General features: G+C 42.0%; 1 protein-coding gene and 1 long non-coding RNA gene across 3 annotated transcripts in view; one reads left to right on the plus strand and one right to left on the minus strand.

Annotated features, from left to right (window-relative positions):
- The window catches only part of LOC141756425 (uncharacterized), a 184,319-nt gene that overhangs the window by 152,334 nt on the left and 4,063 nt on the right, over positions 1–27,922 (minus strand). For both annotated transcript variants that reach the window (XR_012591470.1, XR_012591469.1), the window contains exon 3: positions 3,211–3,324. This is a non-coding gene — a long non-coding RNA (uncharacterized LOC141756425). The remainder of the gene's footprint in view (positions 1–3,210; positions 3,325–27,922) is intronic.
- On the plus strand, positions 23,591–27,094 carry marcksa (myristoylated alanine-rich protein kinase C substrate a). Its single transcript, XM_074615163.1, has 2 exons — positions 23,591–23,986; positions 25,131–27,094. The coding sequence occupies exons 1-2, from the start codon at positions 23,891–23,893 to the stop codon at positions 25,848–25,850; spliced, it is 816 nt and encodes a 271-aa protein (XP_074471264.1). The 5' UTR covers positions 23,591–23,890; the 3' UTR covers positions 25,851–27,094.

Raw genomic sequence — 27,922 nt, forward strand, 5'->3', positions numbered from 1 at the left:
TAGAGTACATCCATGTGCTCTAAACTGTTGACATGTATGTTTTTTTACATAGGCCTACCAATGAAGCCTCTTTATCAAGCTGTTAACATTCACTAACTTTCTCAGCATAGATTGGTTAACCAAAAGCACTTCTGAGTAAACTAAAGGCGTGGACCCACCACAAAATGATAGAGCAAAGTTCATCGATGTGTCCTCGCGAAGCAGGTGGTGCTGGAAGCTTGGTGATATAATGACTACTTGCAGGAGTAGTTGGCAAATAACGTAGCTTGCAAGCCAACCGCTAACATGCTAACCAGCCAGAAACAAGTTAGCGCAGCAGTCTCTTCAAAGCAGAGCTGGGTCAAATAAAAATGAATGGTAACAGGATATGTTTTGGAATCTTCAGCTCTCTGTTCTTTCAGGTCAGGACTGTCAAGACGGTTTGCTCTTGGTCAATGCTGCCCATTTGCATGTTAAGATTCACTAAAGTTGTACTCGATGCAAAAGACTACTTTTAAATGCTAGTAAGCGGACCATAGGGACGCTTTTCATACACTACAAGTCCATATTTACAATAAATACATTTACATGTTATGAATAACTAATTTGCCATTTAGCTAAATGAATAGGATTTTTGCTAAAAGAAGAGAAAAGGATGTAAGAATCTGTAAGAAATTCATTAGACTGACAGCTCAATGAAACCAGATATGTCACCAAAGTTGAATGACATCCAAAATGGAACCGGCTATTGAAACCTCACCCTGAATACAAGGTCCTTTTAAACCCTCTTTTAGTTTTTTTCTTTGGCTCTTTCCTTACTAAAAACCTTATTTCACCGACTGTGGAAACTCGGATATTCAACAGCGTGCCGAACACATAAGAAACAAGAACAGCATTGTGCTGCTGCAGTATTCATCACTTGTATCTTTAATCTTGTTTGATCACCTCTAAACAACACCTCTGAACAGAACCTAATGCAGAGGAACATATTGATTTCTGTCTGTGGAAGAAAATCATTTCCTCCGGTGCATGCTGTTATGTACAATTCTATTTAATCCTGGTTTTGCATTCATTATTCATGTTATCGACAGGCGCTCTTCTGCTGGTGAGCCCTGCACATCCCTACACTACACCCAGGCTTGTTAAAATGGGTTGGAACAGAGCATGAATTACATTTTCTTTGGCCACTCTCTGTATTTCTACATGGAAATTGATTAAAATATTGAATTAATCGCAAATTAATCACACATTATTTATCTGTACAAAATGTATCTTAAAAGGGAGATTTGTCAAGTATTTAATATCTATCAACATTGGAGTGAACAAATATGCTGCTTTATGCAAATGTATGTTTATATTTATTATTGGAAATTAATTAACAACACAAAACAATGACAGATAATGTCCAGAAACCCTCACAGGTGCTGAATTTAGCATAAAACAATATGCTCAAATCATAACATATCAAACTGCAGCCCAACTGGCAACAACAGCTGTCAGTGTGTCAGTGTGCTGACTTGACTATGACTTGCCCCAAACTGCATGTATTTATCATAAAGTGGGCATGTCTGTAAAGGGAGACTCGTGGGTACCCATAGAACCCATTTTCATTCACATATCTGGAGGTCAGAGGTCAAGGGACCCCTTTGAAAATGGCCACGACAGTTTTACCTTGCCAAAATGTAGCGTAAGTTTGGAGCGTTATCTAACCTCCTTCGTGACAAGGTAGTATGACATGGTTGGTACCAATGGATTCCTCAGGTTTCCTAGTATCATATGATGCCAGTATCTTCACTCTAGCTTTAAAACTGAGCCCTCTAGACCTTAAAAATCTCAAGTTACATTAAGCGTTAAAGAAATTACTGGCATTAAATCAACTTTGACAGCCCTAAAAAAAACACAAATCAGGAAACACTGTGGATCACTAATGAGGCATTCAGGATGTTTTCACACTGGTGTTTTTGTTTAAGAGAAATTGACATGAGCCTTTCCGTGTGTTAGTACTGGCATCAATGCTAGTACAAGTCAATGGAGAATAAAACCCATTTGTCTCAGAGCAATATATCACATCCTTTCAAGCATTTTTAAACAAAAAAACGTGTAGATAAGTGGCACAGCACGAGACGAGATGTTGAAAGAAATTGTTTCCATTCCCACTGACTTGCATCAGCACTGCTAACAGGAAGCTGCTGCCAATTGAAACCATGCTTTGATCTTGGTTTGCATGTATGAGGGACAGGAGCAGCGTGGTCCTGCAGTCCAATAAGTAGCTCATGGTAATGATATAGGCTGGGGTTCGGCTGAAAATATGCACTTATGGTGCTGAAAAAGGGGATTCAAGCATCCACTGAATGGTATATATTTATAAGAGGGGATGTCAGTGCCAAACCTGCAAGTTTGTTACATCTCAAGTCAAACTTCAGTGTCCCCGACAGACAGACTGAAAGCAGATACCAGAGCACTATCAGCAGACAGCATATCCTATGAAGAGCAGCTGCAGCTTCCCAAAAAGAAACAGATGTTAAATGAGCAAATGAGACACTCCCTAACCTCTTAACCACTGACTTTCTGATGATGAATAAGTTGGCTACACTGTCTTAAACACACTAGGTTGTTTCATCATGAAGTCAAGACATGAACGAAGTACGTGGATTAGTGGAGTCAACGAATCGTCGTTTTTTGCTCTAAGTCGACTAAGATTGCTTTAGTCAAAAAGTCTTTTTTTTACGTTTTTTTCCTGCCGAATGATTTATTTCCAAGAAACTTTTGAGCACATCGCTGGTAAACACCAGATTGAAAGTGGTGCTTTTGTGTGATTCTTACAGATCTGTCCATTAAATCAACTAATCGAGTGTTCTTTGCCTAAGAACTTCTTTGGTCGAGGACAGCCGTAACTTTTAAAATACCCAAACACAGCAGCAGCATGCATGACTTCATTAACATCTGATCAGTGGGGCAAAGAGAGAATAGTGTACATACATGACTGACAGACTGGTGGATCACACATGGGCTGTCCCCCAGTTTCACTGTGGGCGTACAACTTTCTTATAGAAGAAGCTCCAAAACGTAACGTGCACAAGGGCCAGATCTGATTTAGCTAGAAGAGACATACACCTCGCAATCACAACGCATATCACTTCTGGTATACACATTCAAATTAAATATGTCTCACCCTAAAAAATAAAAGGATAAGGGCCCATTTCGCCTTAGCGTCTTTCCTTCGAAACATACCTTATCTCACTGGTTGTCCTCACACATGTACTGTGACAGTCCATTTTGGGCCGGCATGTGGGTTGGCTGACTGGATGTTCATTGCATCTTTGGTGTCTTCTAACATTCTGGCAGCTGTGGGAGACAACCATGGAGATTCATCTCACATCTTTTTGTTCATTCCTGAAGGCTACGTTCATATTGCTATCATTCTCTGAGCTACACGTACAAAAAAAGGTCTTGCTTTGTGCCTTGCAGCGGACTGGCTTGACTTTATTTCTTAGTTTCTATGGTGACACAAAGGATGAGAAGGTCAGACAAAAAAAGAGAAGCTGCCCTCATTTGCTCTTTGACTATAGATGATATCCTTTTTTCCACTTTTCATTTTAACCTGCTCCATCCAACTCAACTCATTAGCAATTAACAATTTAAAAAATATTTGTTGTGTAGAATCTCCTTGAACATCTCTGGTAGTAGCAGCTCAAAGGTCTATGAGATCCTCGCTAATACATTACTTTACTGTCACACATTTAGCTAAAAGAAAGGGACTAGCAGTGCTGGGGCCGAGAGCAGATATCCAGGAACTGCCTTCTCCAACACCCAAAACAACCACTCCAAGGTTAGCACGCTGCCAGCTGGCCAGCAGCCACCGAGCCTTTCCTTCCCTCTCAGATCCCCCCAGCTGGCCTCTCTGTGATTATCAGCGACCGATGAAAAAAACATAGAGTACACGGACCTGCTCAGTGGTTCTGACACCCCCTGCTCTGACCTACCTGGATCAGATTGATCCACTCAGCTGTCATCTGCCCCAGTCCAGGTCACTGTATATACCCCAAAGGTCACAGTCAGGCTGGCCTTTTGTTGGCATTAATGGCCCTGGCTACATCCACACTACTATGATCTCCATCCATCCGTTTCAGAATCAATCTCCGTCCAAAACCCATATCACATGACCATTCATGTACATTGGGCATGCATGTGCCGGTGTAAACAGGAAGCGGCGCTGGACACGGGAATTGATGTAAAGCGCTCCAATAATAGCTTGCCTCCTGTCTCCATGTAGGCAGTAGTAGCATTATATTATAAAATGCAGAATTTAACTGCACGACAGCTGCTAGCAGAGACAACAAGGTCAGCAACGCTTGTAACTCGTTAACCACTAGTGGTCGAGGCTGATGTCGTTTGTTTTCTTCCGGGAAAAGGTTCGCATGAAGGGGCGTGACCAATGAAGGAAGGACACGTCATGACTGACCCAATCAAGAAGTGAACGTGGGCGTCTGCGTATTCGTTTTCAAAAGTCTCCGCTTATGTCCGTACAGACTGAAACGCAACCCGGAGTTCTAAAACTTAAAGTAGGGGTCAGTGGCGTTTTCAAACGTCTCTGTTTTAGGGGCTCGAAAACGCCGGAGTAGTGTGGACGCCAGGCATAAACGTAGCAAAAGTTATGCGTTTTTAAGCAAATTAGTGTGGATGTAGTCTCCGACTGTACAATATTAAAATAATATGAGTGAAAACATTCTTTGTAAAGACCCAAAATTTTGGATGAGGGTCGATTAGGGATGGGTTCAGATAGTCAGGTCTATTTTTTGATCCGGTTCCAAGCAGGTACAATATCCGAAAGTACAGGAATTGCATCGTGCAGGAAGATTTATTCAGTTCATATTTACTATCTACATCCTTTCAGCACAGTAGAATCTCTGATATCAACTGTCAGTATTCTTTAAAATAAGAGATGACTTCATCCCCCACCAAACAAACCACCTAAAAAGATTCAAAAGGGATTCAAAAGGATTGTGATTCTATAAGCAGATTCGGAACTAGATTCTGATTTGGTGAAATGCTATCAAACCCCATCCTTAGTTGTGATTCTTATCTTCTATGATTCTGGATGATTTACAGATTCCAAACATTGATTCTTGTGTGTAGTTCATAATGGTTTGGTTTCTCCCAGCTAAATTGACGGAACGAAAAAGGCTGAATTATGCCGCATGAAAATTTGACTCAACTATCACCGTCTTTAAGGAAGGCAAGTTTCGGGCATATTTTGAATTTTTTAATCTCATGACTCATACAAACTTTGTGGGATGAAAGTATTTTAGGGACACTCTGAATATAAAGGCTTACATTGTACATCATTACCCAGAAGCTAACGTTGGCAACAACCAGACATTTTCACCGCCTTCCTTTCTCCCCAGGTGAGAAAAACCGCAAACAACATTTGCATGTGAACCAAAATTAGATGTGAAGAAGGTTCTCAAGCCAATGACAGTAGATAGATAATTTTTTTCAAATACTGAGCTGGAGAAGGCAAAAACCAAGGTTTCCAATCTGGCAGGGTTTTATAGAAGAGGCGGTCCCCATCGCCACAATAAAGACTGCAAACATCACATGAAATTAAATTAACCTTCAGATTTCTTGGGAAGAACCCTGAAAACAATGTCTCAGTTTGTTCAGCCTCTAAAGAAATGTGTTACTTCCTCATCTGCACCTCCATTCAAAGCTAGAAATGGAAAAAAATCAGATGGCCTCAATCATTTTTTATACTCAGTGTGGGAGGATATGAAACAAAACTATCAGAGGGAACATTTTCATGTTGGTGTTGAAATAAAAAAATCAAGGGTCACTTCCTTTTACACGATAAAAGATCTGCTTTCTGTTCTTACTAATGTGTCCACACAGACACAACACAATGTCATCATGATGAAGACATCCATCTGAGGTCATCATCACTTTTCAGCTCCAGTTTTATATACAGTACGCACCATTGCTTCAAATGATTTTTAACGAGAAAGAGACTCTTTCCAAGGATCATTTGGACAGTATTTGTAGCTTAGCAGTGGACCATTGCTCACTCCAGCTGTGCTTTCACTGTAAACAGCTGCAGGCATGGGTAATCTAACAACAGCATTCATCTGGCTTTAATGGTAGAGACGGGGAAAAGTTCTGTTTGTCTTCTCTTTCAGGTAAAGTGCTGGGATGTGGACTAAAAAACAAATAAGAATTTAGTCACACTTCTACTTTAAGCTAATTATGGACCACACAGTCAGGACCAGGGGTGAGAATCAAAACCAGAGTCTAATAAAGAGCTAACCAGCACCAGCACAGATAGTCTCTTACTGTACGCTTCATGGTGGCCTATTGGTTGAGATGTATACCACATAACGTCCCTTTTGTTGCATTCCATAACCTCTTTCTTCCGTGATGTTCCCTGGCTGTATGTTTCCTGTCAGTCGATCCAAAAAAAGGTCCAATTAAAAAATATCAATTACAAAGTTTTTGCTTTCTGCATTTGATAATGATCAGACTTTTGGATTCAAGAATTATTAAAGCTCATACTTTCTCTCTTTCAGGGTCTCCCCAGGAAACGGTTAGCAGAGGTTGTAAGCACTTCTTCATTTTGTTGTATTTCTTTTGGCGATAATGGAGTTGTTCTTTCTTTCAGCGGAGGCAGGATGCCACCACTATAAAATAGGGCTGGGACGATAGGCCTATTTCCCGATTCGATACTATCACGATTATTTGGGTGCTGGTGTACGATTTATTTTAATAATAAATAACAATTCACTAAATTTGTATGTATGTATTTATTTGTTGTATTTTACAAATTTAGGAAATTAATGTTTAAGTCAAGCCTGATGTTTCCTTACACAAAACAGAATGATCTCAGTCACTTCCACACAGTCAGGCATACAGCTTATTAATTAAACAGTGGTATCGGAACGGTACTCGGTATCGGCCGATACCCAAAGCCCAGGTATCGGTATCGAAACTGAAAAAGTCAGATCGGTGCATCCCTAATTCAGACTATAACAATAAAAGTGGTAACTTCTTTCTCCCTCTGTATAGACTCAAATTAAGAAAATATATCGATTCTGGCATTAAAAAAAACTAATCGTGATACATAGTAGGAATGTGCATTCCAAGCAAAAATACTTCAGACAGGTTTGAATGGCGATATGTTCCTCTGCTCAAACAGCTGATCTACCTGCTGAAACTACACGTCTCCAACTGCTACATCGTGTCTTTTGTGTGCCATTATATACTAAATATTAATGACCTAATGTACCAAGTAACAATCTTTTAAACACATTTTCTATCATTACAAGTCAACACTCTCACAATAAGGTGTATACAGTATTGGTAGTGTATAAAAATGTGGGACCTTTCCAATAACAAAGCACACAATAGGATAACGTCACAGAGATCATATCTTATTGAGTCATGCATCAAACACTTAAAGTACACACTATGTACAGAGTTGTTCATACACGAGTGGTTGTTCTACACTGAAATCAGGCAAGTGGTACAATTAGTCCATTGTCAATAGTTAGTCCTATGTCAATAGGCAAACATTCTGAACTCACTAAAATATTCGAGACAACAACAAAACTCCAGATTTGTCGCATAAATCACTGATTGTGTCCCCGTAGCTTCACCTGCTGCGTATCTACTCTGACGTTCCAGTCTTACATTGATAAACCTCACCAGTGATTGAGGTCACAGCTAAGTGAAGACAACTTGAATCACAGTCACACTGAAAATCAAAGTGTCCCCTATCAAGATCTGTCCACCATGTGACACAGATGTGATCGTGTGAACTGTGAAGAGCTTGTAGTTCTCAGTTCACACTCTGCTTGTTGATTGATTGATGATCATCATGATTATGATGCATAATATGGGTCCCCTTGGATCCAATTTGGGTATCAGACATATTGCAGCAGTTATAAGAGGACCCTGCCCAACTCGATTCAACCAAATATAATTTGGGTCTTGCCTGACTCTGGTCCTGGGTTGGGTCTCAGATAGGGCTGCATGATATTGGAAAAATATTTCTGGGATATACAGTATATTTTAATATGAAAGAAAATGTATGAATATTCACCCTACATTTGGTTAAGTTAAATGCATCAATCTGGTGCACTTTGACAACAAAATAAAGAGGCTATAATCAATTTTGTGCACAAGTAAACAATTTAATCATAAACACATTGGTTGTATAAATATGAATGGTGATGACATGGCAAAAAAGTCAGACCCACAATGCATGGTTAGAAGACAGTCACGCCGCAAGCCCCGTCCCCCTCCCTACCATATCAGGCAGCAAAGAAGTTGTAGCATGACGTGTTTCAGTTATTATGCCGACATTCCATGTCCAGCGATGTGACTATTGTGCACGATGCAATATTGATGCTGAAACAATATATAGTGTAGCCCTAGCCTTGGAGGAATTGCATGAACTTGTGAGGACCTCTTCCCAAGAGTAAAACCACTGCATCCTTCACATTGAAAGAAGCCAATTGAGGCGGTTTGGCCATCTAATTAGGATGCCCCCGGGACACCGCCCTCTGGCAAGCACGCCCAACTGAGAGGAGACCCCCGGGAGAAGACCCAGAACCCACTAGAGGGATTGTATAACCCATCTCACCTCCCCCGTATGAGCTGAAGGATGTCTATAGGGAGAAAGGCGTTCTTTTGCTACCAACACAACCAGGACCGGGCAAGCAGCAGAAAATGAATGGATGGATGTTGGTTCAAACTGGAAACAACTACGAGTGAAAACCCCCAAAAAGACACACATGAATGATCCTTCAGAGAATTAACATAAAACCAGCAATTTGGAATATATGCAGGGCTCAACAACGGCTAGCCCAGGGCAAGTAAATGCCACATCGGGCTAGTAAATGTAGCAACTTACTTGCCCGATCGGTGGGTAAAGACAAAGTTTATGATCTGAGGCTCAAGCGAGCATTTCAATTATCCTGAGGTCAGGAGATTAGTTGGGTGGCGTTAGAGGATGTGGGCGAAACAGATTCATTTTACTTAAAGGGACAGTGTGTAGGATTTGGCAGCATCTAGTGGTGTGGTTGCAGATTGCAACCAACTGAGTACCCCTCCGCTCACTCCTGCCTCTCCAAGACTGCGGTAACGTGAACTGCCGTGTGCAAAACCGCGGTAACGCCGTTGGCCATCCATACCATAATAACGCTACTTTAGGAGCAACGGAAGTCCGACAGCGGCTGGCGGTACCACGGTTTTGCACTCTGCGGCTCACGTTACCACAGTTTCACAAGCGTGACGGAGAACTACGGTGGCCTTGAGGTAATGTAAAAACGAGAAAGGTTCTCTCTAGAGCCCGTGTTTGGTTTGTCCGTTCTGGGCTACTGTAGAAACATGGCGGAGCAACATCTGTGAAGAGGACCCGCTCCCTACGTAGATTTGAAGGGCTCATTCTAAGCTAACGACAATTCAACACAATTCTTATTTTCATGTGATTATACATTAATGAAAACAGTTATGAACATTTTATTCTATTTCTGCTAACAGATCACCCTAAATGTGACACACTGTTCCTTTAAATGATGATTAAACATGACAATTAACTTTGGTTCTTGTTATTTGATAACCACTAATTAATAAAATGTGTAGAAGGGCAAGTAGGACCCACTCCTGACCCACTTGCCCAAAAAACAAAAACACCCTGATATGTTGCATTATTGTTATAGGATATCCCTTCACAGGTCGATGGGGTCCAATCACCCCCAGACGAATACATTAGTAAGAGTAATGTGATGGTGAACGGTGATGGATGTGGCATATTCAGATATTAATCAAATGAGTCAAGGGCAGCAGGCACTTAAAGGAGCTCACAACAGCTCTAACTGATGGTCTGACTGTAGGAATGTCTTGTAGATGAACGACCGATGCTTAGGGGGCTTCACAGTTGTGATCTTGCTCCAGTTTCCTGTTGCCCCTTAAATTCCTGCTTTAAATGCTGCTGATCTGAAGCAGCACACACAGCGGCAGTCCTGTTTACAGAAGCCAGGGGTCAGAGATTCTCGCCACGCGTTTGTCATTAATTGGGAGCAACTGGCCGAAAGGACGATCAAAGGAGCGGCTGCACGCATGGGACCACCGCCCAGGCCTCTGAGGAGGGAGGCTGCGTGTGGCTGGATCAGCACCTTCACAACTCAAGGACCTCCTCGACACCCTCGAAAACTGACAGCTAATGCTGATTTCCATGGGCCTTTTTGTTGTTTTATCTCTGATTCCACATGTTATTGAAGCTATATGATATTACACAGAGGGATTCTGAAACACAAAATGCCATCGGTGTTCGTTCTTAACCTTGGAAACAGTAGTTTGACAAAAAAAGCAGCCAGAAAGCAGATGGTCCAAGGGAGGGGTCAAGGGAGTAAAGTAAAAAACAAAATCATAACTGAATTAACGTTAGTCTAACGTAGTTTTAAAATGTTTTTCCATACGTTTTCATGTATGAAAGACCCAAAATTAACACTATAAGCAGACTACTTTATTACTAGAAGCAAATTATTTAACCAGCCTTTAAATAGGAATGATTCTATACCAAGCTCACACCCCTATTGGGTTCGAATAATGCTTGGTCGAAAAGACGAGTTTCAAGAGATGGACCCGCTGCTGCTGGCGTGTCCTTCAGAAAAAAGGTTAAGAAACCTGTGGTTCATGTTACAGTTGGATTAAAAGGACACCTTCATAGAAAAAAGGTCACAAACGAATTCTACAAAGCACCAAATAGTAACAATACAAGTCATATATTTCCCTTCGATAACGGATCAGTTGATACAATATGCGAGTTGGTCTCTGCTGACCATCATCAACAACATCCCATCACGAGTCAGCAACAAAAGTGATTTAGAATGACTCGTCCATTTAACCGAGCCGTCCCGTCACACCGACGGCAGCATTAAAGTGAGGGGGTTGTGGGATAACTTCTCCACATAAAGGTCAACATGAGAGTTGAGAACTGACAGATTTCCATTTGCTTTAAATAAAAAAACAAGATTGTGAAGACACGGGCCTGACTGACTTATTGTGGATTTATTTTTGCAGTGGATGAGCTCAGCAGGCGTGCGCTGCACTGGCAGACTAAACATCCACTCTGCGAGACACATGCTGCTGCTGCTGCTGCTGCATCTGTCAGCCAGTGGCATCCCTGTGGCTGCAGCCTGTGCTGAGGCAGCAATCTGCACAGACAAAAGTCTTATCAACACGCACAAACAACAGTCTGACCCCCCCACCCCACCCAACCCAACAGAACAGAACAGACACAAACCGCCATTCACTCTCTGTCTCCGCAGGCCTGCTTTAAATCAAATCCTTAAAAAGGGGGAACGATAAATCATCGTGCAAAATTATCAAAACACATCTTTCAGATCAGGGTTCACACTCTCTCTGACTGTACGCCTGCTTTTAATCAGCTCTTCCAAAACCAAAACGCCCTCAATCGCTGAGCGACGACGCACAGCTTTTCACAGACCACACTGACACCCTCTGTGACCTTGCTGTGTGGATGATACCACTGAGACACAAAGGTTGAGGAGGCTGAGCTCTGTATAGATGAGTGTGGAGTGTGGAGGTGTTCAGCCCGAGGATGGGCTGAAGGAATGCAGCCGTGCCCACTCTCTGAACGTGAGGGACTTTTCCCTTCACTAATGAGAAACACTTAACAGTGTTGGAATGCGGGGCGACTATTACTTCCAGGTGACAGTCTACAAGCTCGCACACACACATATTCACAGAGGAGATTTAAGAGGTATATATCTGCGGTTAATGGATGTAGTGTTATCCTACGGATGTTGGCGCTCCCACTCACACATGTAGGGAGCGTTGGCTTGGTACGGGGGTTTTGCATGATGAGACCGCTTGTTAAAGGAAAACTTGCGGCTTGTTACAACTGGGGGTCTTATTTTTGTAATTTCACCTTTGTTTTCTCTCCCAAATAAACCTGACCAACCTGGGATTTGTTTTCATTTAAAGTAGGGTAGGTAGTGTTCTTCAAAAAGTTTTTGTTAAAAAAAAAATGTAATTCAATAAATCAAATACTTTGACAATAAAAAAAAAAATCTGTGGTTGTCACAGGACTGTTATAATCCCGTCCAATCATTTCATTTGGCCCGAATGCCTGCCTGTCTACCTGCGTGCACTCATAGAGAGCTGCAGGAATGAGTCCTAAAACCCGGAAATGAGTTAGCATTTTAGCACTTCCTGTTTCCTTGTTTGGAAGTCAATGGGTTTTTAGTTAGATGCCTGAAATAAGATCTGTGGTTAACACAAGCTGAAGAGATTTTAAAGTTTTGTTCTACGATTATATACGTCAATAAACACCCCACTCGTGAATTTTGAAGCCTTGACGTGTCTTACAAAAGGTGGTTGCTAACAAGTGGCTAAATGAGACTACTACTAGTCATCACGCCGACTCGTCCTCCTTTACAGCCTCGTTGTGTATACTCGTGCTCATGTGACCGCGGTGTAGTTGATTTATAGCCTAACGTTAGCTTTTATCTTCTGGTGATTGCATTCAGACTTCAAATATCATAGTGGTACCTTGCTTATCTTGTTGAACAAATCATGTACTTATCATACATTTTTGTTTGCCACAGAGCTTTTTTTCAGAGTTGCCAAGTCTGCTTATTATAGCGACTTTGGGCTTGTTTTCCTTGAAAAGTCGCTTACAGATATCGGTAGTTGCAGGTTGCATTTTTTGGGGCTGGTGTGTGTGTGTAGTTGCTTATTTGGGCTTGCTCCTGTCTGTCTCCTCTTTACCAGTCTAGTTTGTCCTGTTGGACCAGGATCCATACACAACCCCGATCCCTCCGCCCCTCCTCTGGCAACACTGCTTATTTTCTGTAATAATCCAAACCCCAATGGAAAAACCCCATTGATATCTGATTAAGCCATGTTGAACCTGATTTTTAACGCCGCTTTGTTCATTCAAACTAGGGCTGTCAATCGATTACAATATTTAATCTGCGATCAATCGCATGATTGTCCATAGTTAATCACGATCACAAATGAATCACACATTTTTTGTGTTCAAAATGTACCTTAAAGGGAGATTTATCAAGTATCTAATACTCTTATCAACATTGGAGTGGACAAATATGCTGCTTTATGCAAACGTATGTATATATTTATTATTGGAAATCAATTAACACAAAACAACGACAAATATTGTCCAGAAACCCTCACAGGTACTGCATTTAGCATAAAAAAATATGCTCAGATCATAACATGGCAAACTGCAGCCCAACAGGCAACAACAGCTGTCAGTGTGTCAGTGTGCTGACTTGACTATGACTTGCCCCAAACTGCATGTGATTATCATAAAGTGGTCATGTATGTAAAGGGGAGACTCCGTGGGTACCCATAGAACCCATTTAAATTCACTGATCTTGAGGTCAGAGGTCAAGGGACCCCTTTGAAAACGGCCATGCCAGTTTTTCCTCGCCAAAGTTTAGCGCAAGTTTGGAGCGTTATTTAACCTCCTTCGCGACAAGCTAGTATGACATGGTCACACATTAACTTTGACAGCCCTAATAAATATGCACCATGATAATTATAGACATCGATCAATATAAAAAAAAACATATCGTGATAACATTTTTGGCCATATCGTTCTCGTATCGATCTGCAGACTTCAGATCAATCTTTATATATCACACACTGATTTTATCTGCTGACTGTCAACACCAACTGACCCAGACCCTGGATCAGAGCCGGTCCAACTTGGTCCCATCAGTCCTCAGGCCCTAATCAACAGTCCTGATGTGTGTGAACAGCTCTGAATGTGAGAAATAAACAATTTTACAGAATACAGATGTGGTTGCTTTCACTGACAGATGTGGAGAGAGCTGGTTTGGTTTGGCAACAGTGTTCAGAGGCTGCTTGCTGACTGGTTGTTCACGAGAGAACTAACCCTTCTGTTTCTTATCAGATTCCCCCCCCCCACTTTGCAAAGCAGCCCCAGTTCTGTTCAAACATGTGGTGTATGCAAATAAAAGCCTGCCGTGTGGAGCATGAAGTCACTGAAGGTGAAGTCACCACTATAGCGATAAGCCCAGCGTGGTGTTTGACATGCAGGGTGCCTGAATGACCATCTGTGTGTGGGTACGGAGGCACACCCAAAACAGAAGGAGATATTCCCTGAACGCTTCCAGCTAGGGCGGGGGACCTGAGCCCAGGAAGAAACAAAGCGACGGGAGCAGGAACTGGGGCCAGATCCACAGCGGGGACTCGAGACCTGCAATTATACAAGCCAGCGGAAGCACCTACCTACCTCTCCTCTCACACAAAACTCAGCCTTATGAAAAAGACGATCACGTTTCGGCAGCCTTTGTGCGGGCCCGAGTGTTCGGTTCCTATACCTTTTGTATAGGAAGCACGTAGACAAATCTCCAGTCTTAGCTGCCAGGTTGAGTCGGGCTATTCCCACAAGGCACAATAGGCCCAGCTAATAGCATTCCTGTAATGGCAGCAGAAAAGCTGTGGACAAACATTTACGGTTGGCCAGATTGAGTTTTAAAGAGCCTCCTTTCTCCTGCTGTCCCTGTTCCATTCAGACAGGTCAGTGGGCTCCTCCCTGGTGTTTTGTTCGACACCATTCACAGCGCTCCATCACTCAGTGCCTCCAACTCTCTCCCCTGTCTTCTGCTCACTCAGACAACACTGACCCTGAGCAAATGAACTCTGGCATTCCTCAGCAAGGGAAAGAGTAAACACTCCAAGGTAAAAAAAAGGAAAATTAAAATTCATCTATGTCAACATTGTTATCACCTCTTTGTGTTTTTTGGTTTGTTACAACTTTATTTTTGTTGCTCTGGCCATTGGCTACAGTGTTGTACTGGGCTGGTTTCCGCCCAATTGGGGTAATTTTGATTAAGTAGGGCTGGGAAAAAAATAGTGTTGGGTTGGTAGATGAAATTTGGGCTGCTTTTGTCAAAATTTGGCAGGTATTTGACAATTTTGTTTAATGTTTAACGGTTTTAAACAGGTTTCTGGCAAGGTTATGATTTGGTCTCTTTTTTTTATTGAATTGGGCGGGTTTTAAGTTGTGAATGGGCTGGAAACTGGCAATCTGATCTGGCAACACTGACTGGTTCCTTTTATATAGAAGTATATGAGAACATGAGCATACTTCCTACCTCAGTAAACATTGTAAACATGAGTTTATGGTCTCAATCGCTAGTTTCAAGTCTTCTTCAATACAGCATGATGTTCATTTAGTAAATTATGGTCCCATTTAGAGTCAAATAGACCATAAAGCAGGGGATGCTTTAGGGCGGGGCTACCTTGTGATTGACAGGTCGCTACCACGGCGTTGTCCGGTCTGGAAGTTGTCCCGTATTATCATCTTATAACTTTAACCCTTTCACAGTGTGTTTATGTCTTGTCCAGCGTTAGGTTGTACTTAGCTCCACCCTCTCGTGTCACAAGATGGTGACGGGCAGAAACCAAGATAGCGACGGCCAAAATGCCGAACTTGTGGCTTCAAAACCGTAGTCTATAAACCAATGGGTGACATCACGGTGACTATGTCCACTTCCTATATACAGTCTATGCTCCCGTCATAAGAACTGCGGCCACTAGAGGGTTTTGTCACTTGAACGTAAACAGATCTGATGATGATCAGTAGTTTCACTTCACGCAGACCCTCTGCCGCTTTATGCTTTCTTGCTTCGGCTTTTTGAAAACAGATATGGCGTCACGTTACTCAGACTACAACAATAAAAGCAGTAACTTCCTTCTACCTCCACATAGACTCAAATGAAGCAAATATATCAATTCAGGCATTTAAAAAAAAAAAGAAAATCGCCATACATAGGTGAATCGATTTCTTTTCCCACCCCTGTGGGCCATAAGATGAAGGTACAAGGCAGCGAATGAAGATAAGCACAAGGGAGGTTTTACCTATAGGGAAATAAATCCTGAAAGAAAGGTTGGGGATTGGCTGCTTGGACTAAAAACATGCTGCTTTTACATAAGAGTGCACAACTTGAAGGTTCTCATTCACTATCTTTATATTACGAAGTCAGCACCAGCGTTGTGTTTATGTCATCTCAGCACACAGGGCTTGGGTAACCTCCTATTTCCTTCAATTTGATGAGATCAGTTGTATCAGATTTCCCAGGAGAACACGCCCTGGGGCAGTTGTGTCTCATCAAACAAGCTGAGTTTTGTCAACATATCATGTGTTTGTTGAGTTTGGCCAGTAGATCATGGCATAGTGACAGTGGTGTCTATGGGCAGAGAAGTAGCACAAATGGGCTGTTTTGTTTTTTGTTAATCCTTAGTTACTCCGTGTTCTGAACACACAGGACCTCTTTTAAAATGAAGAGTTGTGTTGATTCCTGTGTATCCGAGCTGACTCGTAATTTCCTTAAGAGACTTTTCCAGGATAAATCACAGCTGTGTGTAATACTTTAACGTCAGACGTTTAACACAGAGCTAGATAGCCACCTTCTTGTGAACATCAAGGCCCAAATCCAATCCGGCCCCTATACCCTCCCACTCCGTGACAGAGTGAATGAAGCCCCCTCCTTTAAGGTGGAGGGCATAAATACAGCAGCAAGCTTTGGAACGAACTTCCCTCTCCGGCAAGGTTAGAATGAGCCCTTCATATCTACTGAAGAAGCGGGTCCTCTTCACGGAGTCCACCACAAAGAACGTATATTGCCAAGAAGTGAAAGTCAATTGTTCGTTCTATTGCAACATCAGCGTCCAGCAGCAGAGCTATGCTTCCGCCATTTTTGACACATTCAGGCAGCATTTAAAGGCCCGACGAGGTTGCAGATTGCAACCAACTGAAACTTCTCCAGTGTGCCAAGAGTGTTGGAGAACTACGGTGGCCGAAGCGAAAACGCAAAAGTCTCTCTCTAGAGCCAGTGTTTGGTTTGTCCATTCTGGGCTACTGTAGAAACATGGCGGTGCAACATGGCGGGCTCTGTGTAGAGGACCCGCTCCCTATGTAGATATAAACGTCTCATTCTAAGGTAACGAAAACACACCGACTCTTATTTTCAGCTGATTATACACAAAACATAGTTATAAATATTCTATTCCATTTCTGCCAATACATCCCCTGAAATGCTACACACTGTTCCTTTAAATACTGTAGCTGGTGGGGGCAGGGGGCATTTTAACTATTTTACAGAATATATTAGTTTAATCCGTAGAAATGCAACATATTTTATAAGGTTTTATAATCTTAATCTACATAAAATAAATGTAGCGGAGTAAAAAGCATACTTTTTATGACAAAAAAACGTATCAGCATATCGACTTGCTCGGTGTCTGCCACAGCTCACAGAATATTTGCCTCTAACGGTCGACGTTATGGATAAAGTCTATCATCATGTATTTTTATCTCATTCATTTCAAAAATCTATTGAGAAACAGTTTATGGATGAAACAACCACACGGCCTTTCTTTGGCTGATCAAATGAATAAATACCTGACAAATCAAGGTACCTCATTACATTGACGAAGGTACTGTACATCCAATGGTGTAAATTGTCACTCGTACTTGCCTCCGCAGTAGCATGAAATCAAAGCAGTCATTAAAGTACAAGTAAGCCATGATATCAGTCTGTAAAAGAGAGAGAGGTTGGATCATCATCGGTCTTCATCTCAGTAATTGGTGCTTGCCATTTCACCATCATCGCTGTCCAATGACAGCCAGGTGTCTCAGCATCACAGAGCTTGTTAAGCAGCTCAAAGGAAGGAAAGATCCTTTTCCATCTGAAACTGAATATCCTGTAATTAGCACAACAATAAATCATTATCCACATGTTCTCTCTGAGAACTGCACCGCCTCATTTGCGTAGCGATTTCCGTTTTATGAGAACATTACAACTGCCCCGAAACTCACAATCACAACAGTTCTGTGTGGACTCGTGAAGATTACGGAGAGAAAAACTGTCAAACGAGTCGACAAACACACACACACACACGTCGGCTTTCTACCCTCTGGGGCCATTTTTACCAGCTGGAAGTAGAAGCTCTATGCAATATGGAAGAAATTACATCTGAGAAAACAATAACAAGAACACTATGATAAAAATCAATCCAATACAACACCCAGAAAAAAAGCTACGAAGCCAATTTCAAGGTTTAGAAGTTTAAAACGCTCGACTTTTTCAATCCAAATCTTTAGTATGTTTTTGAACGAAAGGTCCACATACTTGCAAATAGGTTACGTGGCCATAGAGTTTAAACAATTAGTCAATTAATTGTACACCGAAACTCCATCACTGCTTTGGACATGTAGCACATTGTCCCTCACCACTGAGCAATCATTGCAAATAGCAACTTTGCTCTCCGTTTCAGACACTTAAAAAAAAAACTCCACAGCGCAGACATATACTGATCAACCATAACATTATGACCACTACCTGGTGAAGTGAATAACATAGATTATCTCATTACAATGGCACCTGGCTGTGAGGGGGATATATTAGACAGCAAGTGAACATTTTGAACTTTGAACTTTGTGTTGGAAGCAGAAACAATGTGCAAGCGTAAGGATGTGAGCGACTTTGATAAGGGCCAAATTGTGATGGCTGGACGACTGGGTCAGAGCATCTCCAAAACTGCAGCTCTTGTGGGATGTTCCCGGTCTGCAGTGGTCAGGACCTACCAAAAGTGGTCCAAGGATGGAAAACCGGTGAACCAGGGACAGACCTGAGGCTCATTGATGCACGTGAGGGGCGAAGGCTGGCCCGTGTTGTCTGATCCAATAGAAGAGCTACTGGAGCTCAAATTGTTGAAAAAGTGCATCGCAGTTTGTTGCGTATGGGGCTGCGTGGCTGCAGACTAATCAGGGTGCCTGTGCTGACTCGTGTCCACCGCCAAAAGCGCCTACAACGGGCACGTGAGCATCAGAATTGGACCACGGAGCGATGGAAGAAGGTGGCCCGGTCTGATGAATCATGTTTTCTTTTACATCATGTGGATGGCAACGAGTTTGAGGTGTTAACTCGGCCTCCAAATTCTCCAGATCTCAATCCGGTCGATCATCTGTGGGATGTGCCGGACAAACAAGTCCGATCCGCAGAGGCCCCACCTCGCAACTTACAGGACTTAAAGGATCTGCTACTGACGGCTTGGTGCCAGATACCACAGCAGACCTTCAGAGGTCTAGTGGAGTCCATGCCTCGACGGGTCAGGGCTGTTTTGGCGGCAAAAGGGCCTCGAAGAGTCAGGGCTGTTTTGGCGGCAAAAGGGGGACCTACTCAATATTAGGCAGGTGGTCATAATGTTATGGCTGAACGGTGTATTTGTTTTTGTCCGCAACGTCACATGCGCATATGCGTCATCTTTAACGGCCTGTCATATTGGAGGAAATGTTCATATCTGGCCGATGCCAAAGTTTAATTTTAAAGACATTATCTGCCGATCCCGAGTACGTGCCGATATCATTGTGCATCCCTAATTAGCTCCTCACGGTTGTATGCCTCTGCCAACCAGTCAAGTTGCAGTTTACATCCATGTCTGTCCAAAATGTCAGTGGCCAAAAATGTGATTTGTGAGGTCACAGGGACCTTTGACCTTTTGACCACCAAAATCCAATCAGTTCATCCTTGAGTCCAGCTGGACGTTTGTGCCAAATTTGAAGAAATCCCTCCAGGCGTTCCCGAGATATTGCATTCACGAGAATTGATCGGATGTATGGACAGATGGACGTACGTACGGATGTATAGCAAAATCTGTTAAGTAAATAAATAAATAAAAAATCAGCAACATGAAAAAAATAAACAAGCAAATTCCCAAGAGTGCACAACATGTTCATACATGAGTTAATTCATTCCTTTGTAACAGATACTGTACAGTTCTTGTCTCAGGGAATCCTCCATGAGGTTGTTTTTCAGGAAGTCCATGAATTAACCCAACATCTCTTTAAAGTCCTTGGGTATCCCCTTTCTTAAAATGTTAATGTTTCCACAGAAAGACATCTTGATAATCCCTTTAACCGCTGGCTGAGAGGTGTTTTTTTGTGGGGTTTTCCAGAACAAACCAAACCTCATGTTTGATTAATTGTCAGAAAATAATGAAAAAATGCCATCCATAATTCCCCAGAGATGTCTTCAGGCCAAAGATATTCAGTTTACTTTTACAAAAGAATAAGAAATCCAGCATATATTCACATTGAGAAGCAGGAAGGAGTGACTTTTTGCTTAAAAATGACTTAGTCATTTTTTTTTTATTATTCATTTTTCATACCATCAATTTTATGAGATGGTGTAAGATGTAAGACATGTTGTGTACATGAACATTCATTCTTAACCTTGGAAACAGTAGTTTGACCAAAAAAATATATAACTCAAGGTCCATTTACTTTACCTTTTGTCAGTGCTTTCAACCACATCTCAGTCTTCCTCAGGAGGACCGTGAGATGTAGATGAAGGCACCAAAAAAAGCAAGTTGGTTTTTTTTGTTTGTGTTTTGGTCAACCTTTATGCTAGTATATATGTTTGGAAGCCACAGTTTGTGGTATTGCATTGTATTGGCTTATATTATCAAGAATACAAGTTATTCTGTAAAAGCAGGCATGTATAATTCTGGTGTCCGTTAGTGGACCCTATGGAAGGACACGTGACTGTAGATGGACACACAGGCCCTGTTCAGACCTGGTATTAACATGCGTCTCAGGGTGATCCGATCACAAGTGGACAGCTCCAACTAAGTACAGGTGTGAACGCACTCGAGACGCATGTTAATACCAAGTCTGAACAGGGCCATACAAAGGTCACAGACACTGAATCAAGTACTGTAGTTTGCATCCCAGGTGAGCGTGGCTTCGCACTGCTGTTTTGCATGGATTCGATAACATTGACTGAGCAGAGTGGAAACTACTCCAGGAAGCCCACCTCAGTGCTGTTTGTCTCAGAGCTGCTGAGGACAGTTGACTCTGCCTGTACTGTGCGATGGATTTGCATTGCAAATGTGGGCAGAGGGACCTGTTTGAACACTCATAACCTTCCCCATGGGGCACATCACATGGTCGTCAACACGACGGCACCGGGTACACTCCCGCCCCCCCCTCCAACCCCACTACTACCTACACACACACGCACATACAGGAAGTGTTTGTTCAGCTGAAGAGTTGAGAAAGTGGTTGTGATCATTCCTTTTTAATAGAAACTGTAACTGATTCCAAATATTTTTTATCTTTCCACACTCTGTCTGTTTTGTAAAGTTTATAATGATCACATCCTAAATGGAAGTGATACTAAACCAACATGTCCATGATGGAAAACATGCCCAGATGAATGGTTATTAGAACAGTGTTATTATTACAAGTGACTGATCAATTAATCCAGGTAATCCTATAACGGGGTAAATATAACCTTTATTCTATTCAACCCCTAGAGAACATTAAAACGCACTGAAACACACTGATAAGTGCCGCTATTTATTTATTTTAAATATATGGTTTATGAGGCAGAAAATTTGTGGCCACAACAAGTTGATGCTACAATCTACAGTGCTGCATTCAAGGTGCACTAAGAAAAATTGTATATACAAGTTCCGACTGGGAATAAGGATCATGAGGACTTTGAAAGGATTCAACATGCTGCTGCTGTCAATCTGCAAAATTATCGAGATCATGTGAACAACAATTTGCCGTTTTATCACTGTTTACTGCCCGTAAAATATAAACTGTTATGTAGTCTAGACTAGAGCGGTGGTTCGGTTCCTAAAGTTTTTCACGTCGAGGACCCCTACACTTGCACAGACCCCCATTTGATAAGATTTTGTCCCAGGGTCCCCCATCTGATCTTTTAGATGTTTTATAACAGAAACCGTATTAAACCCATAACCAAAATAGTCGTACATTTCTGTCATTGTGTTGCTTATGGATGGAATTATTGTGCAAATATATTCCCCAGATCTATATGGGTTCATGTTTCTGAGTACCATATCCGACCCAAGACTCAAATCAGGCCAGGTCCAAATCACTGTATATTCAGTCTAATCTGGATCAGGCAAGGTCCCAGTCGATTGGCTCGGGTCTAAGCTCGCTATCAACTCTCTGACCATGTGATACATCAGGGGTCTGATTGGGTCCACTGCATTCTGGATCTGGTCTAACTAAGTCCCATCTGGCTGTCCTCGGGTCCCTTTTGGACCGGTTATGTTAGGGTTCTGGTTTCTGATTTCCACAGGTCAGTTTTGGAATTAGGCGCAAATATTTCGGATAGTTTGTCTGGAAATGTAGTTTAAACGAGAAAACTACCAACAATAATCAACTATGACAAAGCTTTAGGTACAAAACTATATACTGAATATGAATAATGAAAACAAATGTTCATTTAAGGGGAGATAACCTAGATGAATAGGGTAAAAAAATAAAATAAAATAGATACCACCATGAAACTTCCCCAGTTGATTACTTACATTAAGAAAAATATTTTTTTCTATTACAAATTGTCTGAAAATGTATGTTTAAATATGCAAATGAGGCATTATCTTATCAAATATGTGCTAATTTGCATACATTTCCAGAACACTAATCTGGACATTGGATAAAGCCAGGTTCCACATTCTTGTTTTTACAGAGGGAAGTTTGAATATCTGTTTTTATCAAAATACAGCCATTAAAAAACTTCATTTTCACCATGTTTTTAGAAATAAAATGATGCATAAATCAGGCTATGAATGATATATGAACAAACCCCTCGGTAAAACCCTTCATAATATAGATAGTAATGAAACTGGAAAGTTTGGTGGATGTAAGAGCTACTGAAGGGGAGATTTCTGTCTGAGAAAAAATCATTTGAAGGTATGGATTGTGAAGACACTACAGGTGAGTAGGGTAAAAATATATAAATATATAAAAAATAACTAATAGAAATCACCATGAAACTTCCCCAGTTGATTACTCACATTACGACAAATATTTTTTGTATTACAAATTTTCTGAAAATGTTTGTTTAAATATGCAAATGAGGCATTATCTAATGCTAAATATTGGTGAATTCAGGAGAAATCTACAGACGCAAATAGACAAAGTAATAAAATAAACACCTAAATGTGAATATTTTGAACCATGTTTTGCCTATATAAATTGATGTATTTTCAATTCAGAGACCCCAAAAATACACAAAACAATGATTTGTTTAAATGTTGATTTTAGAAAATCTAAGATCCTTATCTTATGCGCAAAAGTTATAATAGATATTTAGCTCCAGTAAACTAATAAGTGGACCTTGAGTTCACTATGATAGCATGACATATTGGTGCAAAAAGAAGGAAAAAAAAAAACATTTGTATGCGATTAAAATCGTTCATATTTGATCTTTATAGTTAGGTATTTTTCCATTTAAATGCAAAACAAATGATCACGTGGTTTTGGTAAGATCAATCAGTTCAATGTTGCCATTTAAAAAAAAGAAAAATACATTAAATATCCCGACGTACCATGAACGCAGCGCTACAATCTATTGTTCACTCCCTTCACTCAAACCCCGCCCACGCTGTGAGCGGCGCGCTGTGATTGGCTGAATCAGAGTGCGGTGCCGTCATCGCTCGGAGCGCCCATTCATCTCTTCACTTGGGCGTTGGACTCCGCATCTTATTAGCAACAAGGGAAATTTCTCCATTTTGCAGCCTGTCTACAGCGACACGGCCACCGAGCTGGGATTTTATTACTTCTCCTTCACCTGTCAGCTTTTTTACTGCTATTTTTGAAAAATCCCTCGTCGCTTTAAACTGGACTTTTGCTTTCCATTTTTTCCCCTGTGAACTTTTTTTTCTTTGTGCACAGAGAGAGAGAGAGAGAGATAGCAGCGAAGAGCTTTGCGTTTCAACAAAGAGGGCTTGTGGGTCTTTGTTCGTTTTTTTTTTTTGGATCGGTTGAGTTTCTTTGTTGGAGCGAAAAAAAAGCATGGGAGCGCAATTGTCCAAGACACCTGGAAAGGCTGAAATCGCGGTGGAAAAGCGCGGAGAGGTTGGTGCTTCACCCACCAAGACCAACGGACAGGTAAATGAGGTTTTATCATCCAGACTCTGAGCATCCATCACCGGAGAGAGCCGCTCCGCTCTGGAGGCGGCTGCGCAATCCGTGCGTAATTGTGGAGAGATTGAATGGAGACGCGCGGTGGGAGTTTTAAACCACACGGAACGACTTGTGTTTTTTAATTCTGAATAGATTATATAGTTCATGAGCAACAGTTGAGCGTTTGATATATTTCCATTGTTTGGTTGGAAACTGTATTTTGAGCTGATATTTAAAAGGGAATTTGGCAAAATAAGCGGTTATTTTCGAGGAAGGAGACAATTTGGTTGTTGAAATCATTCTGAATTGTAAGATTTGAATGAAATCATGTGTTGAATGGTTGATTTTGGGAAATGCACTCCAAATTTTTTTTAATTTCAGGATAATAATAATGTACAGCTTTTTTGAATGAAGTCGCCTCTCGATGCGTAAATTGGAAAAAAAAAATGCTGAATAAGAACGAGATGCAACAGACAGCAACAAAAGGCTGAGTGAGTGCGCTCCGGCACCGCTCCTTTTGTTGCAGATGCTCGACTAGAAAGTGGAGATGGCAGCCTGCTATCACACAGGAGGGAGGGGGTTGGGGGGGAGAGAGAGTGAGAGAGAGAGACAGAGAGAGAGCTGGTCTTAGTGGCTCCTTTTTAGAGTTTGGATTTTGGACAAAATATTACAATTCAGAACCCAGTTTAGATTTTTATACATTTTGGGGAATGTGTGTGAACTGTGCTCTCCGTGATGTGCTCAACTAATGAGCATCTGCTGTTTTAATGAGCAGCTGCTTTGCTGTTGGAGCGACCATGCACGCACCGACCTCTTGTGATCCAGCCGAGGCACTGCGTTCACTCTGCTCAGGATGGGAATGAAATCAGGGTTGTAAAGATGAGCAAACATGTTGCCTTTTTAGTCTAGTGCATGACTGTGATTGTGATTATCTCCAAGTTTAAAAGCTTGAAAGTGTGCACTGAGTCCAGGCTGAATGAAGTGAGAGTGTGCTTTTGTCCCTGCTGATTTGTTGGTGTCTGCTGCCCCTGGTGGTCCATCAGTGGAACACAGTCCGGCTGGAGGCTTGAATCCATGCCAGCCTCTTTTACATGACATTAACAAGCCACTGTTTTCTCTCTCTTTTTAGGAAAACGGCCATGTTAAAGTGAACGGGGATGCCTCTCCCGCGGCGGCCGAGAACGGCAAAGAGGAGGTGCAGGCCAACGGCAGCGCCGGGGCCGAGGAGAGCCCCAAGGAGGAGGAGGCCAACAACAAGGAGGAGGAGGCCGCTGCCCCCGCTGAGAAGGATGCAGTGGATGGGGTAGAGAAGGTAGAGGCAGCATCCCCTGCTCCCGCTGAGGGAGAGGCGGCGGCGAAGACGGAGGACGGCGCCACGCCTTCCACCAGCAACGAGACCCCCAAGAAGAAGAAGAAGAGGTTCTCCTTCAAGAAGTCCTTCAAGCTCAGCGGCTTTTCTTTCAAGAAGACCAAAAAGGAGACAGGGGAAGGAGCGGAGAGCGAGGAGGCGGCTGTAGCGGCGGCGGCAGCATCCACGGAGGAGGCCAAGGCCGAGGGCACAGAGGAGGCAGTGGCCGCTGGCGAGGAGGCCAAGCCCGCTGAGGGGGAGGCTGCACCTGCCGCCGAGGCTGCCAAGGAGGAGGTAGAGGCCAAGCCAGAGGCGGCAGCAGCAGCACCAGCAGCAGAGAAACCTGCCGAGGAGGCCAAGGAGGCCGCGCCCGTAGAGGAGCCAAAGGCGGAGGAGAAGCCGGCGGAGGAGGCGACCAAAACAGAGGAGGCCGCCCCGGCCGCGCAGGAAGCAGCGTCAGCGGAGGCTCCGGCCGCAGCAGCCGCCGAGGCCGCCGAATAAGTTGGGAAAAGAGGAGAGAAATTAAAAAAAAAAAAAAAGAAGATAATCAAAGAACATTTCCCTGTTTGTATGTTGGAGTGACGCCAGGTCCTGGCTTTGAAGAACTTGTCTACAACCAGGGATATTTTAAAGCTTTTCTTTATTTTTTATTTTTGGTTTCCATTCCCCCCCCCGCCCCCTTACACAAAACCCATCTCGGTCCATTGTTACTTCCATTCCAGCGGGCTAGGGAGGTGGGTGGCTTCAATATGTACAACAGATTAAATACATCCACACTCTGCCATATATTTTTTCATCAGTATTATTTTTTTTTTTTCCTTTTGAATTTTTTTTTTATACAAAATGTAAACAAAATGGTATGGACATGCCCATGGTATGAAGGAGACGGGGGTAGAGCTGTAAATGAAGGGGGGTGGGGAGGTTATGGGAGGAGTTGGGTGGGGGGCCTGGACGTGCCACAGACTATTATGAAATGAGTAGTCTTAAAAAAACAAACTATGAGACCAACATCTATATCCACCATACGGTTGACAACACTACGTCATTTATACGATACGACGACAAGAGAATCCCAGAGTTAGGTTTGTAGGAAGTCATATAGGAGCTTTTCACTTCTCATTAGCTGTACCAGTCAGTGATTCAGTAGAAATACAAGTTGTATAGGCTTTATTGTTTATTGTTGGTTTTATGACCTTAATAAAAATGTAAGTATGTATAGGCGGGGTGTTTTTAACTGTGATTATTGTACAAAATGAAATCTCGATCAAGAAGCACATGAAGTTTGCAGCTCTTTTTTCCACCCGCTCATTTTTGTAAAATAACAACAACACACACACACACGAAAAAAAGAAAGAAAGAGAAAAGTCATCCCGGAAGACCTTCTTAAGCAATTTTGAACTCCAAACCAAGCTGTGATAAGTGGAATGGTTAACTGTTTATATACTGTAGTATGTTTTTTGATTACAGCAGGCGATGCTTTTTCAGTGGTCTTTGACAAAAATTTAAGGAATCTATCAGATGCAAATGTTTGTGTAGCATCTTGTCTTTCTCTCTCTCTCTCATTCTCTCTCTCTCTCTCTCTCTTTTTTTCCTTTTGTAAATACTGGAGAAGCTTTGACCAGTTTGACTTAGAGATGGAATGTAACTTTGCTTACAACAAAAATTGCTATTAAACTCCTCTGCTTAAGGTGTTCTAATTTTCTGTGAGCACACTAAAAGCAAAAATAAATGTGAATAAAATCTGAGCTGCATCTGTCGTTCTTTGTTGTATTTTCACACCGTAGTGACATTTAGACTAATTAGATTTTAAAAGGGATTCCTGCTATACATTTGTACTGCAGCAGCTCAGCTCGGGATGTATCGAAACTAGTACCGATACCCGGGTACCTTTGGGTATGGGCCGACACAGAGTACTGATCTGACACCAGTATTTAATTAATAAGCTGTATGTCTCACTAGGGGTGTAAGAAAATATCGATACACATGAGTATCGCGATATTATGTTGTGCGATACTGTATCGATTTTTAATTAACCTCTGTAGCGGGCTCACTTTTAAAGGTCCCATATTGTAAAAAGTGAGATTGTCATGTCTTTTATATTATAAAGCAGGTTTAGGGCTTTATAAATACTGTTAAACTATCAAAACGCTCAATATACGAAGAAATACACACAGCTCGTATTTAGAAATTGTGTGTTTGAAACAAGCTGGATTTCTGTCCATTTGTGATGTCACAAATACACAATATTTAGACCATTACACGGTTTTAATCTTAAACATTGTAAATGTGTCCCAGTATAGTTCCTGTTGCAGTGTATGTGAATGACATCAGCTGACAGGAAGTAAACATGGACCCAAACTGTTGCCTAGCAATGCAATTCCGTTGAAATGCGCTAAAACGGAGCGTTTCAGACAGACGGTAAATACAGGTATATTCAGGCAGACAGTATGAGGAAAATAATGTGTTTTTTGAATGTTACAGCATGTAAACATGTTCTAGTAGAAACACAAAATACAAGTATGAACATGAAAATGAGCACAATATGGGACCTTTAAAGCTAGAGTGAATATAGT

The sequence above is a fragment of the Sebastes fasciatus genome, chromosome 18, assembly GCF_043250625.1.
Source record: "Sebastes fasciatus isolate fSebFas1 chromosome 18, fSebFas1.pri, whole genome shotgun sequence".
Lineage (NCBI taxonomy): Eukaryota > Metazoa > Chordata > Actinopteri > Perciformes > Sebastidae > Sebastes > Sebastes fasciatus.

Excerpts from the sequence above, each read along its gene's own strand:
- marcksa (XM_074615163.1), top strand. The coding sequence starts at position 23,891 with ATGGGAGCGCAATTGTCCAAGACACCTGGAAAGGCTGAAATCGCGGTG. Across the intron at positions 23,987-25,130 it reads CCACCAAGACCAACGGACAG|GAAAACGGCCATGTTAAAGT; the intron begins GTAAATGAGGTT and ends CTCTCTTTTTAG.